This window comes from Hydra viridissima, unplaced genomic scaffold (assembly GCF_058129835.1).
Source record: "Hydra viridissima isolate aposymbiotic clone 2 unplaced genomic scaffold, HvirCarnegie_v1 scaffold_2, whole genome shotgun sequence".
NCBI lineage: Eukaryota > Metazoa > Cnidaria > Hydrozoa > Anthoathecata > Hydridae > Hydra > Hydra viridissima.
Window position 1 is genome coordinate 13,741,421 of NW_028324301.1, and position 20,975 is coordinate 13,762,395.

The 20,975-nt window shown below is 29.4% G+C and overlaps 1 protein-coding gene and 1 pseudogene across 2 annotated transcripts in view; one reads left to right on the forward strand and one right to left on the reverse strand.

Annotated features, from left to right (window-relative positions):
- Window positions 1–16,004, reverse strand: part of LOC145192394 (protein transport protein Sec31A-like) — a 47,294-nt gene extending 31,290 nt beyond the window's left edge. The window contains exons 1-4 of one of the 2 annotated variants that reach the window (XM_090079022.1): window positions 15,873–16,004; window positions 14,274–14,363; window positions 8,652–9,087; window positions 6,794–6,880 (exon numbers count right to left, since the gene is read on the reverse strand). In XM_090079022.1, coding sequence (XP_089935148.1) covers window positions 6,794–6,880; window positions 8,652–9,087; window positions 14,274–14,363; window positions 15,873–15,985 — 726 coding nt within the window. In that variant the 5' untranslated portion in view covers window positions 15,986–16,004. The remainder of the gene's footprint in view (window positions 1–6,793; window positions 6,881–8,651; window positions 9,088–14,273; window positions 14,364–15,872) is intronic. The other variant, XM_090079023.1, reaches the window with a different exon arrangement.
- On the forward strand, window positions 10,996–12,630 carry LOC149892079 (uncharacterized; annotated as a pseudogene).
- Window positions 16,005–20,975: the final 4,971 nt, after the last annotated feature.

The window sequence follows — 20,975 nt, forward strand, 5'->3', positions numbered from 1 at the left end:
AAAATATACTTTATAAAAATAGAAAAGAGCTTGTACTAATTATGCTTTCTTGAATTTGTAAAATACGTTAAACATGAGAATATGTAATAATTTTTTCTAAATCAGCTTTTAGTGCATGTGTTATCACCTTTTTAGTACACCTTTTCAGATAAACTTTTTAATACACGTATTACAGAATTTATGCAAATTCTAAATTTTTCTTGGCCATTGTATTTTGCAAAGGAAAATTCATACAAAAAATTTGACTAAACAATGTTGAGCAGTTCCTCGGATAATGCAAATCATTATTGAACTAGTTTTCAAAAATGACCCACTTTTCTCAACATTTTTTCCAAAGATTTTATTTAATAAAATGAGAATTATCAATATTAAAAATATGAGAATATGCATTAAAAGTGTTTTTATAATGCAGATTTAGTTACTTATAATCTTATTTTTCATAAAAAATCAGACTGGAAAACCAACAGAAATACATAGAACTATAATTTCAAAGGTATACCACTTTTCTCAAGAAATTACTAAAAAAACTTGCAAATAGAATTCTGATTAAGTATTAAAATTGAAATCTGATTAAGGAGTAAATTTGGTTTATAGACTCTTTGTAAGAGAATAATAATCATATTACATTTTAGAGAGTTCAACAATAGGTGTGACAATTGTCTTCACAACTGAAAAACACATCTTGCTTTGTTTTTATATAACAATTTTTATATAAAAACTGATCAAATATGATATTGGTGTTTGCTTTTTAATTGTTGGGAGTTACATAGTTTATAAAAAAGTTCATTTGAACATTGATCAGTACTTTATTTTTTTATTTACATAATATCTACCAGTATATATCAGAAGTTTTATTAAAGATGGAATTTAAAAAAGCAAGAATTACTTATCCTTTATTATTTTCTACTGAAAATAAAGTAGGAAAGAAGAATTCTTGTTCTGACCATTTATTTGAAGAATTGCTAGCTTCTTACTGTTCATACCAAGTAATATTACTTAGATGTGTTCTATTAGCTTAATTACATCAGAGGCATTTAAAGTGGGGTAGATCATAATTTTTTTTTTGAATATTTAACTGTAATACTGAGGAAAAATTCCCTTTATATATCAGTAGTCATGTGTAAAAGTTTCAATTAGATTGGTTATGACTTTGAGGCTCCCCATGATCTTTAATAAAAACTACTTTTACTCTTGATTACACAAACACACAGCATCAGTGTTTATGACCATAAACTTTCAAATTCAAATATTAGGATGGGCATTATCTTTTTTCAAATATTGACCACATTTTTTGTGTGCTGTGCTACAATTTATTAAAATTTACATAAATTAATCACTTATGTTGCATACATACATGTGTGTATGCCAGTGATGGATCAAATAGCTTTAATCCCAATAGTATCTGATTTTTGCATTTTGTAGCTCTTGCATTCTTACCATGACAAGTACATGAAACTTTTGAAATTGTTCAAAGCAAAACAAAGACAAAAATTTAAAGAGAAATTGAATTATTTTAAAGAAAAAGGCATTGGTAAGCTTTTTGATATTGCAACATGCAAATGTAAATTCACCAAATGTAATTGTGTTAAGGCTTGTAAAGTGCCTGTTGATGAAAAAACTTCACCAATTATCAAATAACAATACAACTGTTGTTTATAAGTAGTGAAATTAACAAAGTTAATACCAAGGAGGTCGTTTTCAAGCAGAAATGTTAACTTGAATGTAATTGACAAAAACAGTTAAAAAAAAGTTAGAAGAGCAAAAAAAAAGAAAGCAAAGTTTATTTCAACAACTGAATAAATCTGCCAATCCAATTAGTTATGTATTCTAAAGGCTATGGCTAATTGAAAAAGCAACCTATAGCTGTATTCACCTCAACTGAATCAGATTTACCATCAATGACAGATGCTGATGATTTCAGTACAGGTCAGCAATACTTATGAGATCTATGATGCTGTTTCACAAGGTTTTTATTCAGTACCACTATCTAGACAGAATCTAGCAGTGCTTTTTCATTCAACATGCTTAACTGCTACTAACTGCCTGCTGTATTTATAAATTTCAACTAATGATCCATCAGTAAATCTGGTTCTATAGTAAAATCTCTTTAGTTCGAATTTTATGGGGAAAAATAAAAGTTTGAATTAGAGAGACTTTCAAATTATAGATAGTTGACTTTTTTTCAAATATTCTGATCAAAGTTACAAATAGAAATGAATAAGACAAATAAATAGTGATTCTTAGGCCTAAATGCAATATATATTATGTGTTTTAAACTTTTACAATTTCAAAAAAAAGCCAGCAACTGTAGATTGCCTTTTATGTGCTTGTAAATTCATATCAATGACACAATTTATGTCCATCTCCTCTAAATCTCATTAGAATCATCTCTAAAGTTAGAATAAAGACTGTAATTCTCAAGTACAATGATAGCATGCATCGCTTCGTTCAGAATTGTTTTTGTAGAATTGTCAGAAACACCAACACACTCATTATCAGATTCCTCTTCAGTTTCAATAGCATCATATCCAGAAACTTCTGCAATGAAGTCCTCATCTGATGATTTGTTGATAATGCAAACAATGAAATCTATGTCTACTAACTTATCAGCCGTGAGGTTAAAATCTGCATTGAATTTTGCTTTTAACAATTCAAGATCATCTCTTAAGTTTTCCATTACAGTCTCCTCTGCATCTAAGCCACAGAAAGGATCGTTATTACCATTTATATGCTTTTCCACTGCATCTAATAATATTCCTGATTTCTTGAAACAACTTTTAAATTTCTTTAAACAATTTTTAAAGGTTTGGTCTGGAATGGAATTCCATGTTTTTGTAAGCATAAACATAGCAGCTAAGATAGAAAACTTAAGCACCTTGTTTTCTTTTTCCAAGGCAGCAATCTGCTTTTTCACTGCAAGTAAGCGATATTTGGCTTTAAGAGATTGGATAATACCTTGATCCATAGGTTGGGTGATCAAAGTTGTATTCTGTGGAAGAAAGATAAGCTCCACCCAATCAAGTTTTTGCATGTTTGGATGGGCAGAACAATTATCTAAAATTAAAGCAACTTTTCTTTTCTGAAAACTATACTTTAGTCAATTTCTTTAACCCACTCCTGAATTAATTCTGCCAACACCCAACTTTTTGGTAGAGTCCAATAGCAACAAGGAATATTTTTTACACCATTAAAAAATCTAAGGGACTTTTTTTCCAATTACAAACATTGAAATTCTTTCTCCTTTAACAATACCCGTGGCCATCCCAGTCAAGCAAAATTTACTATGCTTGGCTCCTATGCAATTTTTTTTTTTTTTAATGTAAACTTTTATCAGGCAAACATTGGTAGAAAAGGCCAAATTCATCGGCACTAAAAATATTTTCAAGTGGGTATTGAAAGAGACTTGTAGGCAGTGTAGTTTCAAGCCATGGAGCAATCATTTGATAATTAACAGACTTTGCCTCTCCAGAAATGGTTTTGAAAGATATACCATACCTACAAAAAAAAGGTTTAAAAAAATTGCTTTGATGTAACTTGTACGTACGTTTGAATGTAACTTTGATATCTTTGCAAGTTTCCAGAATGTCTAATTTTGTAAAACATTTACTAAAGTCATAAATAATAAAAATTGGATAGAATAAAATAAAAATTTAATTTACTTTTTCATAAATCTGCCAAGCTTGAAAATTTTCGAAGCTTAACTCTTTTGCAAAATAAGAAGCTTTTTCTTTTACCAGCAAACCACTAATTGGGACATTATCAGCTCTCATTCATTTGAACCATTACAGATTTGTTGAACAAGTACAGCTTTGTTGACATGATAATACATATCAACTTTCTTCCGCTTAGCCAAATTTCCTTGAGAAAAAGTGTTTAAGATTTTATCTTTATTCTTTTTCAAGATTGAAGAGTGTTTAGGGGAATATCAAAGATTTTTGAAACCTCTTTATTTGTTTTTACATTCTCCAATTCCAGTAGAGCTTTATATTTCCGCTTTAAATTGTTTTCTTTATGCAGTCTCTTTGATGCCATGATTTTTATTAAACAGAAGAAAATAATTCACGCTAATTGTTTAACAAAAAATCAAAACATTTGAAATTTGAAAAAAGAGTTCATTGGTTAATGACCTTTTTTGCACATCAGAAATTCAAAAAGTTCAATTTACAGAGAGAATCTTACTGACAGATCTGAAAAATCCATTCGAATTGTGGAGGTTTTCAAATTATAGAGATTTGAATTATAGAATGTTATACAAAAGAGTTCCTTAAGCGCATTTCACAGTGATTTTACATTTAATCAAATTATGGAGGCTTTCGAATTAAGAAGATTTGAATTAGAGAGATTGCACTGTATTAGCAACATAGATTGGTAAAGTCTATGCATCAATATGGTTTAGGATCAAAAGCAAACCATTTTGCAAAAGATGGAACTTGTCATTTGTTTCAAATCATTTACAAACCATGATCTCTCCAATAAAGTTAAAGTAGTTATAGATCCAATGGTTCAATGCAACAGATAATTTGTTCATCCAGAAAATATTCTTCAAGCAATTTTGAATGATAAATGTAAACATATAGGAGAATTGGCAATTCATCACATACTGCATTCAAGATTAAAGAAGTAAAGAATTAGAAAATTTCAAATTTCTAAAATAAACTTTTCAGCTAGATTGCATCAATTTAATTGAATAGCAGAATTCTGGAAATTATCACTTCTCACCTTAGCCAATGTCACTGATCTGGAAATTATAGTTGCTAATGTTAACATTCTGATAATCAACTTTACTAAATACCTTTGTCATACTCAAGCTATTAAATGATGAGTCGAGTTGGTCACTGAAGCATCAGCCACATGTGGTGTTAAGTCATGAGATGGACTTATTCATGTAAGACTTCAATCTCATCAATTGATGCCAAACTTTAACACCAAACCTGAATATCACACAACATAACACTGTGTTTTTTAAGAACTTGTCATTATTAAAAACTGTAATGTGACAAACTGTATTTTGCATACTAAGCTGCATATTAACACTTATAAACACTTCTGGATTTTGGCAATACAACATTACATTATTTTATACTTTAAAAAGTTATTATTTTCAACCTCTCTATCAAATTTCGTTTCTTTTGAGACCCAGCTTGCAAATTTTTGGTAAAAAAAATTTTCACTATGTTAGGGTCCTACCAAATAATAATTTGTTCTGAGAAGGCTGAAGAGTTGAGACCTTTTTATCTGTCTTATTGAAAATTGTTTGTGACATCATTAGGCATCTTGTTCTCACTATTGAATCAAAACAAAGTTTCAAATATATTTCTTTTATGGACATACCACCCTAATACAAAGGCCAATTACATGTTATTAAAACTTTAAACAATGAAGAAAAATTTTATCTTTACAATGTAACATTAAATTAACAAACTTAACAACATTATGGGAAAGACATTCTACAAAACACTTGAAAATATAAGTTATTTGGCATTACTTATATTTGACATTACTTAAATCATAACTAAAATAAAGTTGATTCCCACTAGTTTTACATGTAAAGCAATAGTATTCCCATGGCTATTTGTTTAAGTTTATTTACACCACTGTATTTCATACAAACTTCAACAAGGAAAAAATGCTAAAGAGCAAGTAGAAACTTTTTGGAAGTGTTTGGAGAACATTTTTGATAGGAAATGTAGAGGATGGTTCAAAAAATTCGAATCAGGTGATTTCGACCTTTCAGATGAGCAACATTCTGGGCAAACTTTTTTGATCAATGAAGATGTTGTAAAGACCATGTTGGAGCAAGATCCTTACTTATAGATACACATCTCTACTTGTTTGAAACAAAATCTAGCACTTCTTGGACCAGATGATAACTGGGGAAGAAAAGTGGATTACCTACATAAACATTGTAAGGAAAAGGGCATATATTGTGAAAAAGGCATATATTGTGAAGGCTTTTGAACTGAAAGTGTAAGACATAAATAATTAACAAGAAAACATTTTCTTCCACTTCTTTCTTAAATTAAATTTTAGTGCTATATGAAATTTTCTTCCACTTCTTTCTTAAATTAAATTTTAGTGCTATTGGACTGTATAATAGAACAAGATTAATAGTCTGTATTGTCTAAAACAATCGCCACTGCAGAAGTTGATATGAGTTTTTGTTGGTAGAAAGGTGTTCATTTTATGAGTTTTTTTGGCTCCATGAGACAGTAGTTTGTCATTGACACTCAAATATCAACAATATTTTTCTAATTTAGCCCCATGAAAATTATCAAAATTCAAGATCACACTTTTAAAAGAGTTGATATTTATCCAAAAAAAAGAATTTTTCTACAATGGACAACTCTACATTGTCTGTATAAGAAGTTTCATTTGTTTATTTTATAAAGATGAAAAGTACTCTCTATGAGGTATTGCTAGGAACAATTTTTGCACAAGTAATTTAGATTTTTCAAATATTCATATGTTCCTAATCTTCTTATTACCACTAGCCCTGCATTTTGTGGTGTTCAGTTAATTACTTAAAATCTGAATTTTTATAAACAGATATATTGCTACTTATTGATTTACAAACTTGATTCACTTTTAATGAACATTAAATTGCTAATTCAAACCCTAAAATTAGAAATGCTCTATCCAAAGATAAAAATAATGTCATTACATTGAAACTAAGAATATACCCTAAAATAAGTTCGTTTTGGTTTTTTTATGAAAATCATATATTCTTGAAAACAGATAATCATTTGTTTTGCTTACACTATAAAAGTTAAAAACGTCACAAAAATTTACTAACTTGTATAACTGGATATCGGTCATCTTCATTTGAAATCAAAATTTGAGTAGACACATCTGGATGCCAGGCGATTGACTTATAATGAAACTATGAATAAATTTTGTATATTAAAAATGCTTGGCAAATAGTCAGTATTAAGTTAAAATATTATTAGATTTAAAACTGTGTAAAAATTAGATAAATATAAGTTTTTTAAAATTAAAAACTTTTGAATCAGTCTCAAAAAACTTAGGTGACTTTTGGTGTAACAAAATAATGTAAAAATATATGAAAACCAAAGTACTTGTTCTAACTCCATATATATGAAGTTGAACAAAAACAATATGCAGTTAAACAAAAACAATTATTTAGATAATAATTAAATATATCATATATGTATAATCTTTATCTTTGAAAGGATATTCTGGAATGTGGTAAATGGTGCCACAGTAATTGAACTCTTTAACAGCTCATTTAATTTGTTTTACTTTTTATTATGATTTTAAAAATTTATTTGATAAATTTTGGAGAATCCAACCTAGAAATAGCATTTTAAGCATCTTTCCAAAGCTGTATCACAATGACTTTTTTTTATTCCACCATTAGCACCTAAAAAATGTTCTTACCATATTTAAATGCTAATTACATTAAATACTGAGGCTCCCTGGTATCACTGCTTTTGGAGTTAAACCTGAACTGTTCTTCCATTAGATTTAGTGTAGGTTTCTAACCACCTTTACAAGTTGGATTTCCTGATAAACATTTGTTGATAGATGAATAATCAGTAACATGCTGATCTATAAGAACTCATAAATGAAGCTGTTTCTTTTCATAACTTGTAATTCTTTTTTCAAGAAAAGAAATCTAATTGTTGCATTCATTTATAACTTTTACAGCCTGCTTTAAGTTAAATGCTCAGTTATTGCCTAATGTTATCCTAAACTTTCTTTAAATAAACAAACTTTCTCATTAATTTTTAAAATATTCACATTAATCTTTAAAATCTAAGGTAAATTCTTCAATAAAGAAAAATTCTATAAACAATATATATCAATCAGGTTGGTGATGAGAAAATCTCTATGATTATGGGAAATGACTATTTACAGTAACTAAAACTTAGAACCAATATCCATTTCCTTATTTTAGAACTCTAATACAGAATATTTGTTAAGAGGTGTTTAAAACTATTTAAAGTAATAAAAAATTTTTTATTATTGTGAAACCAACATCCCAGTTAAATATGCATAGCAGTAACTAAGTAGACTTAAGACTCAGAGTGAAAAAAAAACAGGCGGTAAACAGTCAACAACAAGCTGGAATGACAAAAATTGCTTATTTGACCTAGCAAATTGAATTCTTACTGGTCAATGAAGAATTTTTAAACCTTGAGCTAAATTTTATTATTAATTTTAAAAGAATTAAAAATAATGATCCCTTAGAAAACTAAGCAAGAAAATCTAAAAAAACTGTTAAGAACAATTTTACTTCTAATGACTTTAGTTTGTCTGAAGACAATGCATAAGTTATATATAAAAATTGAAAAAGGTAAATAAAAAAAAAGCCAATGTTAGTAATACTTCTGCTTTTAGTTCAGTAAAAAACTCGGCAAATGAGAATTTAATTACAAAATTAACTACAAGTAATTGCACATTTGTCAGTTAAAACATTAGATATTTACATTGGAAGCTTTCCAAACGCTACAGAAGTTTGTTTTTTTTATTAACATTATTAAGTATTATATGACACCTTTGTTTATTGATTTCCATGTTGCTTAAAATTTAAGTTAAGAAAATAAGTTCAAACAAAACATAAATCATTTCTATTATCATTTAAATTTCAAACCATTATTATAAAAAATTTAAAAAAGGAATATATTTACCATTGCTGATTGATCACCAATTTTAATAATGGGTTCACTCTTTCTTAGGTCCCATATAACTACTCTGCCAGTTGGTGTACTTGATGCTAAGATATGCTGTACTTGATTATTCCAAGCCAAGCAACTGATTTGATCATGTGGAATTGTTTTAGTACCTGGAGTTAGTGGTTGTTCTGGATGTTTTAAATCCCAAATAAATATTTCTGAACCAGATGCTCCAGATGCTAAAAGATTACTTTGGAATTTGTTTATGTCTAAAGCCTGTACAGGTCCTGTATGATCACTTAGAGTATGAATATTACACAAATCATAATTGCCAGATATCACAGCTGAGGCATCAATAATACACACATCACCACTGTCTGTACCACCAGCTATTAAACCATTAAGATGGTCTGAAGAAGTACCAAGGTTAGACCACAGTAGCTTATGAAACCTAAAATATAGAAAACATTAAAAATAACCATTAAACTAATTAATATATTTTCTGTTACAGAATGTTGGTGAATACATTACTTGATGATATTAACTTGATTTTTTAAAAATTACTTTTTTTCCATATTATATGTGCCTATAAATTAATATATTCAGTCTAGAAACAAAGATTGTATGGTTAAATAAAGAAAAAGTTCTGTTAATGAATGTAAACATAAAAATTCAAAAACAGTTTAAAAATTGAATAAGGTTTAAAAATAAAGTTTATTTTATTGCGTTTTGTGAAACATATTAACATCCTATTAAAGAATTTCTTTTTAAATTAGACTGCAACTGTTTGATCTAGCAGATCAAACAGCTGAAGCCTTGCCAGATCAAATTCCTAAAACATACTACAAAATGTTATGAGAAAAGGTCTCTTAAAAAGTTAAAAAAGGAAAAGAAATCTCCTGTTGTAAGATGTTCAATGTGCTTGATTCTAGTTGGAAAACGTTACCTTATCATTGCACTCCACAAACATTTAGAGAAAATTTGAAAAGTTTAGCAATATTAATACCAAGGCAATATCTAGACTACTGGAGAAACATAAAAACCTTCAACAGATTTGGTCACTGATGTTAATTTGGTCACATGTTAACTCAGTTATGATTGCATGTAACATAAAAATGGCAAACATTCTTTTAGGGCTTCAGTCCCACTCAAGTTCATATCTATTAGGGTCACTCTGAAAATGATGTTTCCATTTGGGATTGTTAATTGGTTTTGATGTCAAGCTTACCAGGCCAAGTATCTACCTATCATTGGATTCCTTGAATTGTTTTACAAATATTTCAAAAAACCATACAAAGGATGATGTCAAGAATGAGCTATTTCATGTCCAGAGATGATTGGCTGATTTTTACAAAATGGGCTTTAAAAAGATCACTGTCAGCATTCTTCAAGAAATGTCTTGATTAAGCCCAAAATTCTTAAGTTTTTAGAGTTGATAATCTGTTTTGACTCACACTGTGTACATGGATCCAAATTTGAGTGGGAGTGAAGCCTATAAAGAATGTTTACACACTGTATTCCATAATCTAAAAGAAATTTTTGAGAAGTTAAGAAAGAGAGAGAGAATTTGGAAAGAAAGTTTATGAGATTGTTTGCCAGACAAACTCAATAGGAATAAGCATAGTTCCAACAGACATTTCTTTTGTGCTTTTGAGGCAGCTTGACATATACTTAATATTACTTAACTATAAAAATGTATGAATACTTTTGACATTTCTAAACATAGTTTTTATTTTATTGCTACTGTTTTATAAGGATATATATATATATATATATATATATATATATATATATATATATATATATATATATATATATATATATATATTAGGGTGTTCCAAAAAAACGACTTTTTTGAATTTCAACTAACATTGCTTTTCATAAGGTGCCCCAACCTTGATATTACTAATAAATTTTTTTTTTTCATGATTAGATCACTCCATGACTTCCCTCAAGGGGTCCAAAGGTCATTTATTGCCTCTTTTTTGCCCATATTTCTGACTAACTGAGGGGAGTGTTACCATTATCCAAATTGATTTTTCTTTCTTTTTTTTTATTGTTTTATCTTTTTGAAAGAAATTAAAATATAATGTCAAGCTTAATTTTTTTTTTACTTGAACAATGAAGATCAAAAAATTTAAAAATATTGACTTATTTTACAATATTTCACTAACTTTGTCCTATGTATCATTTTAATGTGTTTTTTGTTAAATTTTAAATACACATATATTTGCTTCATTTTTTGGGCAATTACATTTTACCTTGTGTATGTAATTTGATTTTTAACTTATTTTATATTTTGGTCATCATTTATTTTTTCAATAACTAATTAACTTAAAAAAAGTTACTTAATAGTAAAATGCCTCCAAAAAAGAAGTTGAAGCTTACTTGAAATAAGGCTGAAGTATTTCTAGTAAAGAAAGTTAGAGAAAATCTTTCATGTTGTAAACTTCCTACTGGCATAGAGGTTTTGCAATACTTCCTATATCTAAGAAACTTAAATCCCAAAGTAAAGATAATGGTTTTAACTAGGTGTCATTTCGAAATTAATTCATTTGAGCTCAGATGCCCTCCACAAGCTTACTGTTGTGTAATGTCTAAGTTGGTAAGGCCATGGAATCTTGCAGGATTCCCTATTATAACCTTAGAAAATATCAGGTAAATTATGAATTCAAAATTTATCAACAAATTTATTTTTATCTTTATTTTAAGCATTGAATTTTGCATTTTAAAGAAGATTGATAAAATGGTGAACAACTATTACAAGTTAAAGAAGAATAGCAAAAGGAACTACCCAACAGATACAAAAAAGAATGAGGAACTTTTTGAAGAAATATAAAAATGCTTTGGATTAGTAAAAAAAAAGGAAGAACTAATTGAAGATATTATGAAAGATAGGAGAAAGACATCCGAAGCCAAAAATGAAGATATTGCGTTTATCTTGGACCAACTTGGAAATAGGGTGGGAAGAATAGGAACAAATGATAAAAGGTTTACATACACTATTAAGAGATCCCACAAAAAATTGTGTTCCATGTTAAACATGGAAATTAAACTAAACAATGGTAACAATCTATATAGTTTAGAAAACTCTTCAAGTAGTGATAATAATTCTGACTGTGAATATGTAGCAGATATAAAAAAAGGAACAATCTACCTCTGTTGTTTTGTTACCAAAAAGTATTTTAAAAAAAACAGCTCTCACAGCAATAGGTGAGGGACTTTCAGTTAGACAACACACTGCAATAGTGGCAAGTGTTATTGCAAATTCAGGTGATGTTACTAATTTTGCAATATCTTCTTCAACTGCGTTTAGAGTTGCAGAGGAAGTTGTAACTAAAGAAGCAGAAAAGATTAAAACACACATTACTGAACTTGTTAAATCTTCATCATTACCAATTATTCTCCATTTTGATGGAAAACTAGTTAAAGAGTTTACAAACGGAATAGAACATCAACTTGACAGACTGGCCGTTTCCATCAGAATAGATGAACAGAGTGAGCTTCTTGGGATTCCTCATTTGAACTCTTGTACAGGAGAAACACAGAAGAATACAATCATAAAACTTCTTCATCAATTTGATATTTTTGATAAATTACAAGGATGTGTTTTTGATACAACTTCTGTAAATACTGGTAATAAAAAGGGTGTGTGCATTAGATTAGCTGCAGAGCTTGATAGACCTCTACTTCTCCTAGCATGTAGGCATCACATCTATGAAAGGCATATTATTAACTGCTGGAACATTTATCCTAGCAGTAAAACAAATGGCCCAGATAATCCATTGTTTAAGAAGCTTAAAGATGTATGGAACTCAATTGATCAAAATTCCATTGTGTTAAACAAAATAAAAATTGAAGACATTACTGATAGCTGGCTGCAGGTACAGTTCAAGGAAGACATGGGATCTAAATGACTATTACCTAGAATTCAAATAATTTGTGAATAATCTTGAAGTGGTAAATGACTGTAATGAGAGGGCTATAAAACTAGTTCAGGTATCTATTTTTTATGTTTGGTACTTACTGTTTATGTTAAAAATCTCAATTTATTTCACAAGCTCATTACTTTTAAATATTGTCTAATAGGAGCTGATCAATAAATCACACAATGAGGATAAAAGACAAAGTACCTTCCTTGTATCAAACAAATATAAGAGTGAAAGAACAATTAAAAAAAAATCTGATTATGTAAAAAATTCTTTGTTTACAAAATAAATTTATAAACATAAACTATGTTTGACAACTAATTACTTAAGAAACTAATCATAAATATGATTTTATTACATAAATATAAGTATCTTAATAAGTAAAGTATCTTGTTAACAAGCAGAACACTAATATAGTGCAAAAAAGCTTAAAAATGCCTTTTTTTTAACTTTTTGATCTTCATTGTTCAAGTAAAAAAAAAAAATTAAGCTTGACATTATATTTTAATTTCTTTCAAAAAGATAAAACAATAAAAAAAAAAAAAAGAAAGAAAAATCAATTTGGATAACGGTAACACTCCCTCAGTTAGTCAGAAATATGGGCAAAAAAGGGGCAAAAAATGACCTTTGGACCCATTGAGGGAAGTCATGGAGTGATCTAGTCATGAAAAAAAAAAAATTTATTAGTAATATCAAGGTTGGGGCACCTTATGAAAAGCAATGTTAGTTGAAATTCAAAAAAGTCGTTTTTTTGGAACACCCTTATATATATATATATATATATATATATATATATATATATATATATATATATATATATATATATATATATATATATATATATTGTGAATTTCACTATGCTATAAGGATATCAAAGTTGTCGTTCATGCTCAAAATCTTCATAATCCAATATCAATTCAAACTGATAAAATGTAAAAGCAGTAACTGTCTAGTTCTTCTTTTTTTTTTTTTTACTATGTTGATTTATGTGAAAGCCTAATCCATATGTCCAAATGTAAGTAATGCTCCAAGCAAAAATTTGAAGAGCAATATCCAAGGTTGCTACCATATTGAATTTTCATTTATGGTACAAATCAAAGAATTAAAACCTTTCAGCTTCCCATCAGACAAGATAGCAACATGAATAAGTAACTTAATAAAAAAATTAATAACCTAACATTATGCATTAAAGTTATTTTTTGTTGCAGCAGCTAATCCAATTGACATGATTTTTGAAAAAGCATCAATAGTCAAGTATTAAAAATATTTTTTGGAAATATTTAATGTTAACTTTTATGATTAAAAACTAACTTCTTTATACTTAATTTCACATAAAAATCTCTTAAATACAATGTTAGAGTTTAATGGCCAAAATGCTCTGTCATACAGTAAATGTTCACCTATGTTCACCCAGTAAAAGGCAAGGTAATAAGGTAGATAGGAATAAATTTTGTTATATATTTTGAATAGCCTAAAATGAATTTCATTTTCATTTAAAGATATTTGATTAAAAAAATATCTTTAAGCGGCAGCTACTTTTTATCAAATATCTTTAAATGAAAATAAAATATCATTAAAAATGGGTAAAATTAGCTCAACAGTTAACTGTAATATATTTTTACAATTTCAATTTTTAAACAAGTTTTCATTTAAAAATTTAAAAAGATTTTAAGCAAATTTGTAACTTAATATTTCTGTGTTTAATTACCTTTGCTCTGTATTCAATGAGCCTACAACAGGCATATCAAGTTGACTGTTCTCAACATCCACATGATAAATTTCCAATGTTGCTGAAGTGCTATAAAAAAAGAAAACATTTGACAACTTTATTTATTTGAATTCAACTTGCCCTCTTACAAATATAGATACAAAAAAAAAAAAAAAATGATAGTAAGTGAATCTAGGATTAGTCCACCCTTTAAAAATGTTTTTTTGATGCAGATATCTGTATTAGATATCATTAGATATCAGATATTACAGCTTTTAGTCATTGCCTTGTATGTGGGTGTAGCCTATGTGCGTATGCATGCGTATGTGTGTATGTGATTCTTACTTTGCTGCAACACAGGTATGCTTTAGAGAAGATTATCTCAAAAAAAACCTTAATATATGTATATTTTTAAATATTTAAAAACTGTGTACTTGTGACAAAATTAAGCAATCTTCAGAATTGCAGGCAATTTGGACAGACTTTAGAGGTACAGAAAAAAGTAACTTTTCTTAAAAAAAGTAACTTCCTTTTTCCCTTTTCCTAGACTTAACAATTTAAAAAAAAACTGAAAAAGATAAAGAATTCACCATTGCTTCAACACATCCCAACAAAGGTATTACATCAAGAAAACACACAAATGTTACATCTCCAAAGGCTGTGGCAGTGTGGGACAGAACAAGTACAAGCATTTGTAAATCCACACTAATATTGGTACCATGTATGGTTTAAAAAACAAAACAAGTAATTTCGTTTTTGTAATATTTAAAAATCAACTCCAGTTTTCTTGCTATCCCAGTAGTATTTGGCTCAAATAAATCAGGCTATTTAAGCAAAACAACTGCTCATACTAAAACAGTGATCTGTTTTAGAAAAAAAAAATTATCAGGGTCAGGTTTACAAACACTTTATGCCTAATAGTTAACCACTGCTTAAATGAAACATGTTTATTTTTCTACTTTTATTCTCAGTATATTTTTTATTAGAATTATATCATTCTAACAGCAGGTGTAGTAAAATTATATCTAACCTGCTAAAATAGTGGTTATTTTTTGATTTATCAAATAGAACTTTGATTTATAAAATATAAATAGAAGTTGTACTGAAGGCTCATATCATTAAATATTATACATATCATTAAATATGCATGTATGTATGTATGTATGTATGTATGTATGTATGTATGTATGTATGTATGTATGTATGTATGTATGTATGTATGTATGTATGTATGTATGTATGTATGTATGTTTGTATGTATGTATGTATGTATGTATGTATGTATGTATGTATGTATGTATGTATGTATGTATGTATATATATATATATATATATATATATATATATATATATATATATATATATATATATTAAGCTGGATAAATCTTAGTTGCAATTGAAAAATTTTATAAACATAATTTTTTTGCTATAAAAGCACAAATTAAAAAAAAAAACAATAACAAGAGTTGTTTGAAAGTAGTGAAATAAATAATTCTATTGCTATTCATATTTAATGCACCAAGTATATTACTATATTACTGTAAAAAAAATTTTCAATTACACAATTTCTTTTGTATTTCACAAAAAAACTATATATACTTAAAAGTTGCATCTAATTGTTGAGCAGCAGTTCCAGCAACTAGATAAACAGGATACTGTTCTTTTGGACTCCATGCAACATTTGCAGTTCGATTAATTTGTTTAATATTCATGATACTATAAATGTAAACATCTAAAATTATATCTTTACATAACAGACGCGTATATATGAATACATTACATACATAGATACATACATACATAGATACATAGATACATAGATACATACATACATACATCGATACATAGATACATACATGCATACATACACACACACATACATACATACATACATACATACATACATACATACATACATACATACATACATACATACATACATACATACATACATACATACATACATACATACATACATACATACATACATACATACATACATACATACATACATACATACATACATACATACATACATACATACATACATACATACATACATACATACATACATACATACATACATACATGTGTATAAATTTAGATATAATAAAAAGTATATATATTTTTAACTGTAATTATTAGCATTAAAATTACTAATTAAAAGATCGTGTTGTTTACGTCGACGTGGCTACCATATACCATTTTAAATTTGGTGTTGTTCTTAGCCGTTGTTTCCATCAGATTCTCTTTAAACCTTTATCGAATTTTACCGCAGAGGTTTGAAAAAACGTTTTGGGAGCCTAATAAATTTTTGAAGAAGAGTTTCATATTTTTTTCAGTTATCATTTTCAGTTTCTTACCATTATAATTACTTACTACTATTTACTAATTGAATAAATGTTTTTGTCCAGATTAGGCGGTGGCAGTTATTTGAATTCTTAACCTATTCAAATATTAACTAAATTATATTTTCTTGTGTATACATTTGTCGCATTGGATATAAATTTTTAACTAATCTTGGCTAAAATTTAAGGGATGGTAGATCATTCAAAGTATACATTGATCGTATATGCACTAATGAGTGGGAAAGGGGCTTGGGCACTGCCCTCTTGCCCAAGAAATACCCCCCTGCTTTTTTTTTAAAAAAAAAATTCTTAATTATTTAAATATTTCTAAAAAACTTGTTACTCAATAAAAAAGTTTAAAGCAGCTAAGAAGCCAAAATAACTTTTAATAAGCATATTAGTTAATATTAGTCTATAGATTGTTACATTTCAATCTCTGGTACACTCTCCTTGACAACTGCAAAGAGCAGTACATTTTAAGCTGTTACGAACACATTTACAGCGGCGTGTAATGTCTCAATTCAAAATAAGTAAAACATCTCAACCTTCCTGTTGTGCATGCATGTTAGGAAAACGGGCTTGTAGTTTTTCTTTCAAACGTGTGCTATGCATACGCTAAGTTGGTGTATGTAGCCTATTTTCAGTTAGTTAGGACAAGCATATAGTCTAGCTAGATCAGCTAGTTTGAAGATGGGTGTGATAACATTTCTGATCTTGTTTCTTCAATGTAAACGATCAAATAAGCAAAACAACACCATGTTCACAGCCAACTTTATCTTCTACTTGCTGCGCTTCAGCACGCATGCGTCTATTAAAAGCACGTTTTTTTTCGTACAGGTCATTGAAACACTTAGTGTGACACTTAGCGTCTTGAGCAATTAAATCTGTGTCTCTCAACTTGGTCAATAATGTAGAATCACCCAAGGTAATAGCACACTCGCGGACTTTAATATCCAGATTTGTGGTACAGATGCTGCGCAATGAGTTTTTTGACTCACTGGTATCACAAATAAAACAAACCGGTTGTGCGTAAACCAAATTTGATTTTCTCATATCACTTGAATTTGATCGCCTGAATTAACTGTGCTCAACATTAAGTGCCTGGGGTTCATTTAATAAGGATTCACCCTCTGCAGCTAGGGATGCGCAACAAAAACGTTTAGCTGCTCGATTGAGTTCAGTGGAATAGTAAAAAATTCTGCAGGGTTTATGCCACTTAGCTTTGTTCGCAATCAAAGTACTTTCAAAGCCACTGCCTTCATCTAATCGTTGAATATAAAATCCAGGCGGTAGCAAATCACCCAGCACAAATTGTGGTAAGATTTTATTTTTCATTTTTTCATTAATTTTTTATATTTTTATTTTCTTTTGTTTGTTTTTGTAACAATCAAACTTGTTACTTAAGACATTCACATTATCAGAGTTGATTATCTCTCCTGTTTAATTATTCCAATTGTTAACTGTTCTGCTTGTGAAGAAGTTAAATTTTGTGGTAGAATGTGTGAACTGCTTTTGCATTTTCTGAGTATGACCTCTTGTTATTGCATATTTAATTATTTTAGGAGGATGATTCCATTTAGCTTTATCCATACTTTTACTTATTTTATAAAATTGAGTCAAATCATCTCTTGCTCTTCTTATTTTTAAAGAAGTCAAGTTAAATCTTTTTAAAATTTTGTTTTTTTTGTATTAACAATGATAAATAATACAGGGTGGGACAGAGGAACTTGCTTATTTGAATTAGCCTTCCTGAAGTGTGATTTGCTACGATAACTTTAAGAAGAGGCTTAATCAAGAGCACAAACTTTAAAGTTTTGTTTATATGATAAGCCGCATTAATTTTTTATTTTTTTTCTTTGCAGTAGTCATGGAATGGACGAATCTTTATCACCTTCAATAAAATTATTTTAAAAATATGTGATCAAGGAGTTGTCCTTTATAAAATGTGGATTAGTAAGTAGAAGATTCCAATAGGTGTTAAAATTTATTTAGGTTTGTGAATAAAACAATAGTGAAAAAGAAAAATGTTTTTTACTTTCATTTTATTGATGAATATGTACGCAAGTTTTAAACAATAATTAATCATGGGCAATGATCGTCATTTGGAGTTTTGATGTCATTTCAATATTTTTTTAATATTATAAATTTACTACATAACAATCTTCAAATAATACGGTAATGAAAGATCAAAATGATATTTAGCTTATCAAAGTGCCAAACGCAGGCTATTATTGAAGAGTTTTATTTTTAAAGAGGATTCGTATCCCTAAATGTGCAAACTTTACACCACTACAAAAGTATTAGCTTTACTAACTTATACCTGCCACACAAATCTAAAATATTTTTATGATTTTTCTTTAAGGGAATGACCCACAGTGCCTGCTCTGTGAAAAAAGTGTTAAAATTAAGAACTGCAATACTACCAACATCAAAAATCATCTGAAATCCAAACATAATAATAAATATCTTGATCTGATTGGGAAATTCAAAGAGAGAAAAGATGAAAAGGCAGCCAGAGAAGCCCTGATTACTTCGCTTAAAACTGATTTGAAGCAAGTGTCTAAATATCCTGTTAAAAGTGCAAAACAGTTGGAGTTTGACATGGAAATCACAGTATGGCTTGTTTGTGATGGCTATCCCTTTGGAGCTGTGGACACTCCTGCCTATAAAAGGGTGATGACGTACTTAGCACCAAAAGCAAATTTGAAGCACTCTACAACCTTTGCAAAATATAAAGTGCCCTTGCTTTACCTGACACTTGAAAATGCATTACAAAAAAAACTGGAAACAGACCTGAAAGATTGCAAAATGGCCACCTTGACTATGGATCATTGGTCCTCAGTGACAACAGATTCCTATCTTGGTGTAACCTTGCATTACATGGACAAAAACTTCAAGTAAGTTGAAAAGCATTTTTGTTTTGTTAGTTTTTAATGAATGTCGAGTTTGGATGGACTGGGACTCGAACTCGGGTGCGCTCGCACCAGAGCCAGTATTGCTCACTAAATAGAATTCATCTTGTGGTTATGTCCGAGTTTTTACTTTTTTTTGTTTTTGGTCCGCAAAATTCGTTCTTACTGAGTTATTGCTGGTTATATTGGTCCTTAAATAATTTTTATATCGATGTTTATTTTATATTACAGATTGAACAAGATAGTTTATGAAGTGAAACTTTTTCCTGAGGACCATACTGGTGACAATATTGCCACAACAGTTGATGCTATCATTGAAAAACACAAAGAACTACAAGATATCACAATAACTGCTGTTGTTGATCAAGCAAGTAATATGGCAGTTGGCCTAAGGAAAAGCAAATATGTGGAGTCTCTTGAAGATGGCAGTATGCAATGTTTGGATCACAAGCTCAACAAATGCCTGAGGAAATCTATTGTTAAAGATCCTGTTTTTGAAAAAGCTTTTGACAAAGCCAGAAATTTGGCATCAAACATGCATCAATCAGGAAAGAAAAACAAAAAGCTGAGAAGAGCTTGCAGGCTAAGTGATGTAAGAGCCATTAAAATTCCAACTCTCAGCCTAACTCGGTGGAATGGTCACCAGAAAGTTCTTGATGCTATCATAAGGGTGAGAGTTCCTTTACTGAAGCTCAGCTCTTAAAACAAAGACTTTGGAAAAATTGTCCCCAGCCTTGAGGAAATGGATTTGTTTGAGGAGCTCCTACCATTCTTAACAGAAGTAAAACAACTCAGTGAATGGTTTTCAAATGACAGTGAGCCTAGGATGGACCAAGCTTTGGTCAGAGTTTTCTGTCTGTTTGCATGTGCTGAGAAGATGTGCACCTCATCACAAAGCAGCAACACTGCTAAAGCTTTCTTTACTGAGTTTCTAAAAAACCTGCATGAAAAATTTCCTCAAAGAGGGGTTGGAATTTTCGCTATGGCTGTTGGAAATTTACTGCACCCATACTTCAAGGGTCATCTGCTTGGACCAGAGATTCACAATGTAGTTCGAACCTTGGTGTCAAGCCACAAAACTACAGGTCAATTTCAATCACAATCAATGGATACTGACTCGTCTGAGAGCCTGCTTGCCGAACCACCTTCACCAGTTTCACAACCAGAGCCAAGGGATGGTATGATGGCTGCATATGACTTAATGATCAATGAGATAAATAATCTAGATGGATTTGTGCAGGATCGTCATTCCAGTGGTATTCCTCCACTACAAGAAGAATTCAACACTTTCCTCTCCATGCCTAGGCCTGATTCTTCAGTTCCACCTCTGAAGTGGTGGATGATCAATGCCCCAAAACTACCATTGTTAACAGAGCTCCTAAGGGGGTATTTAGGCATGCCAGTGTCTTCAGCTTCATCTGAAAGAGCCTTCTCTCAAGCAG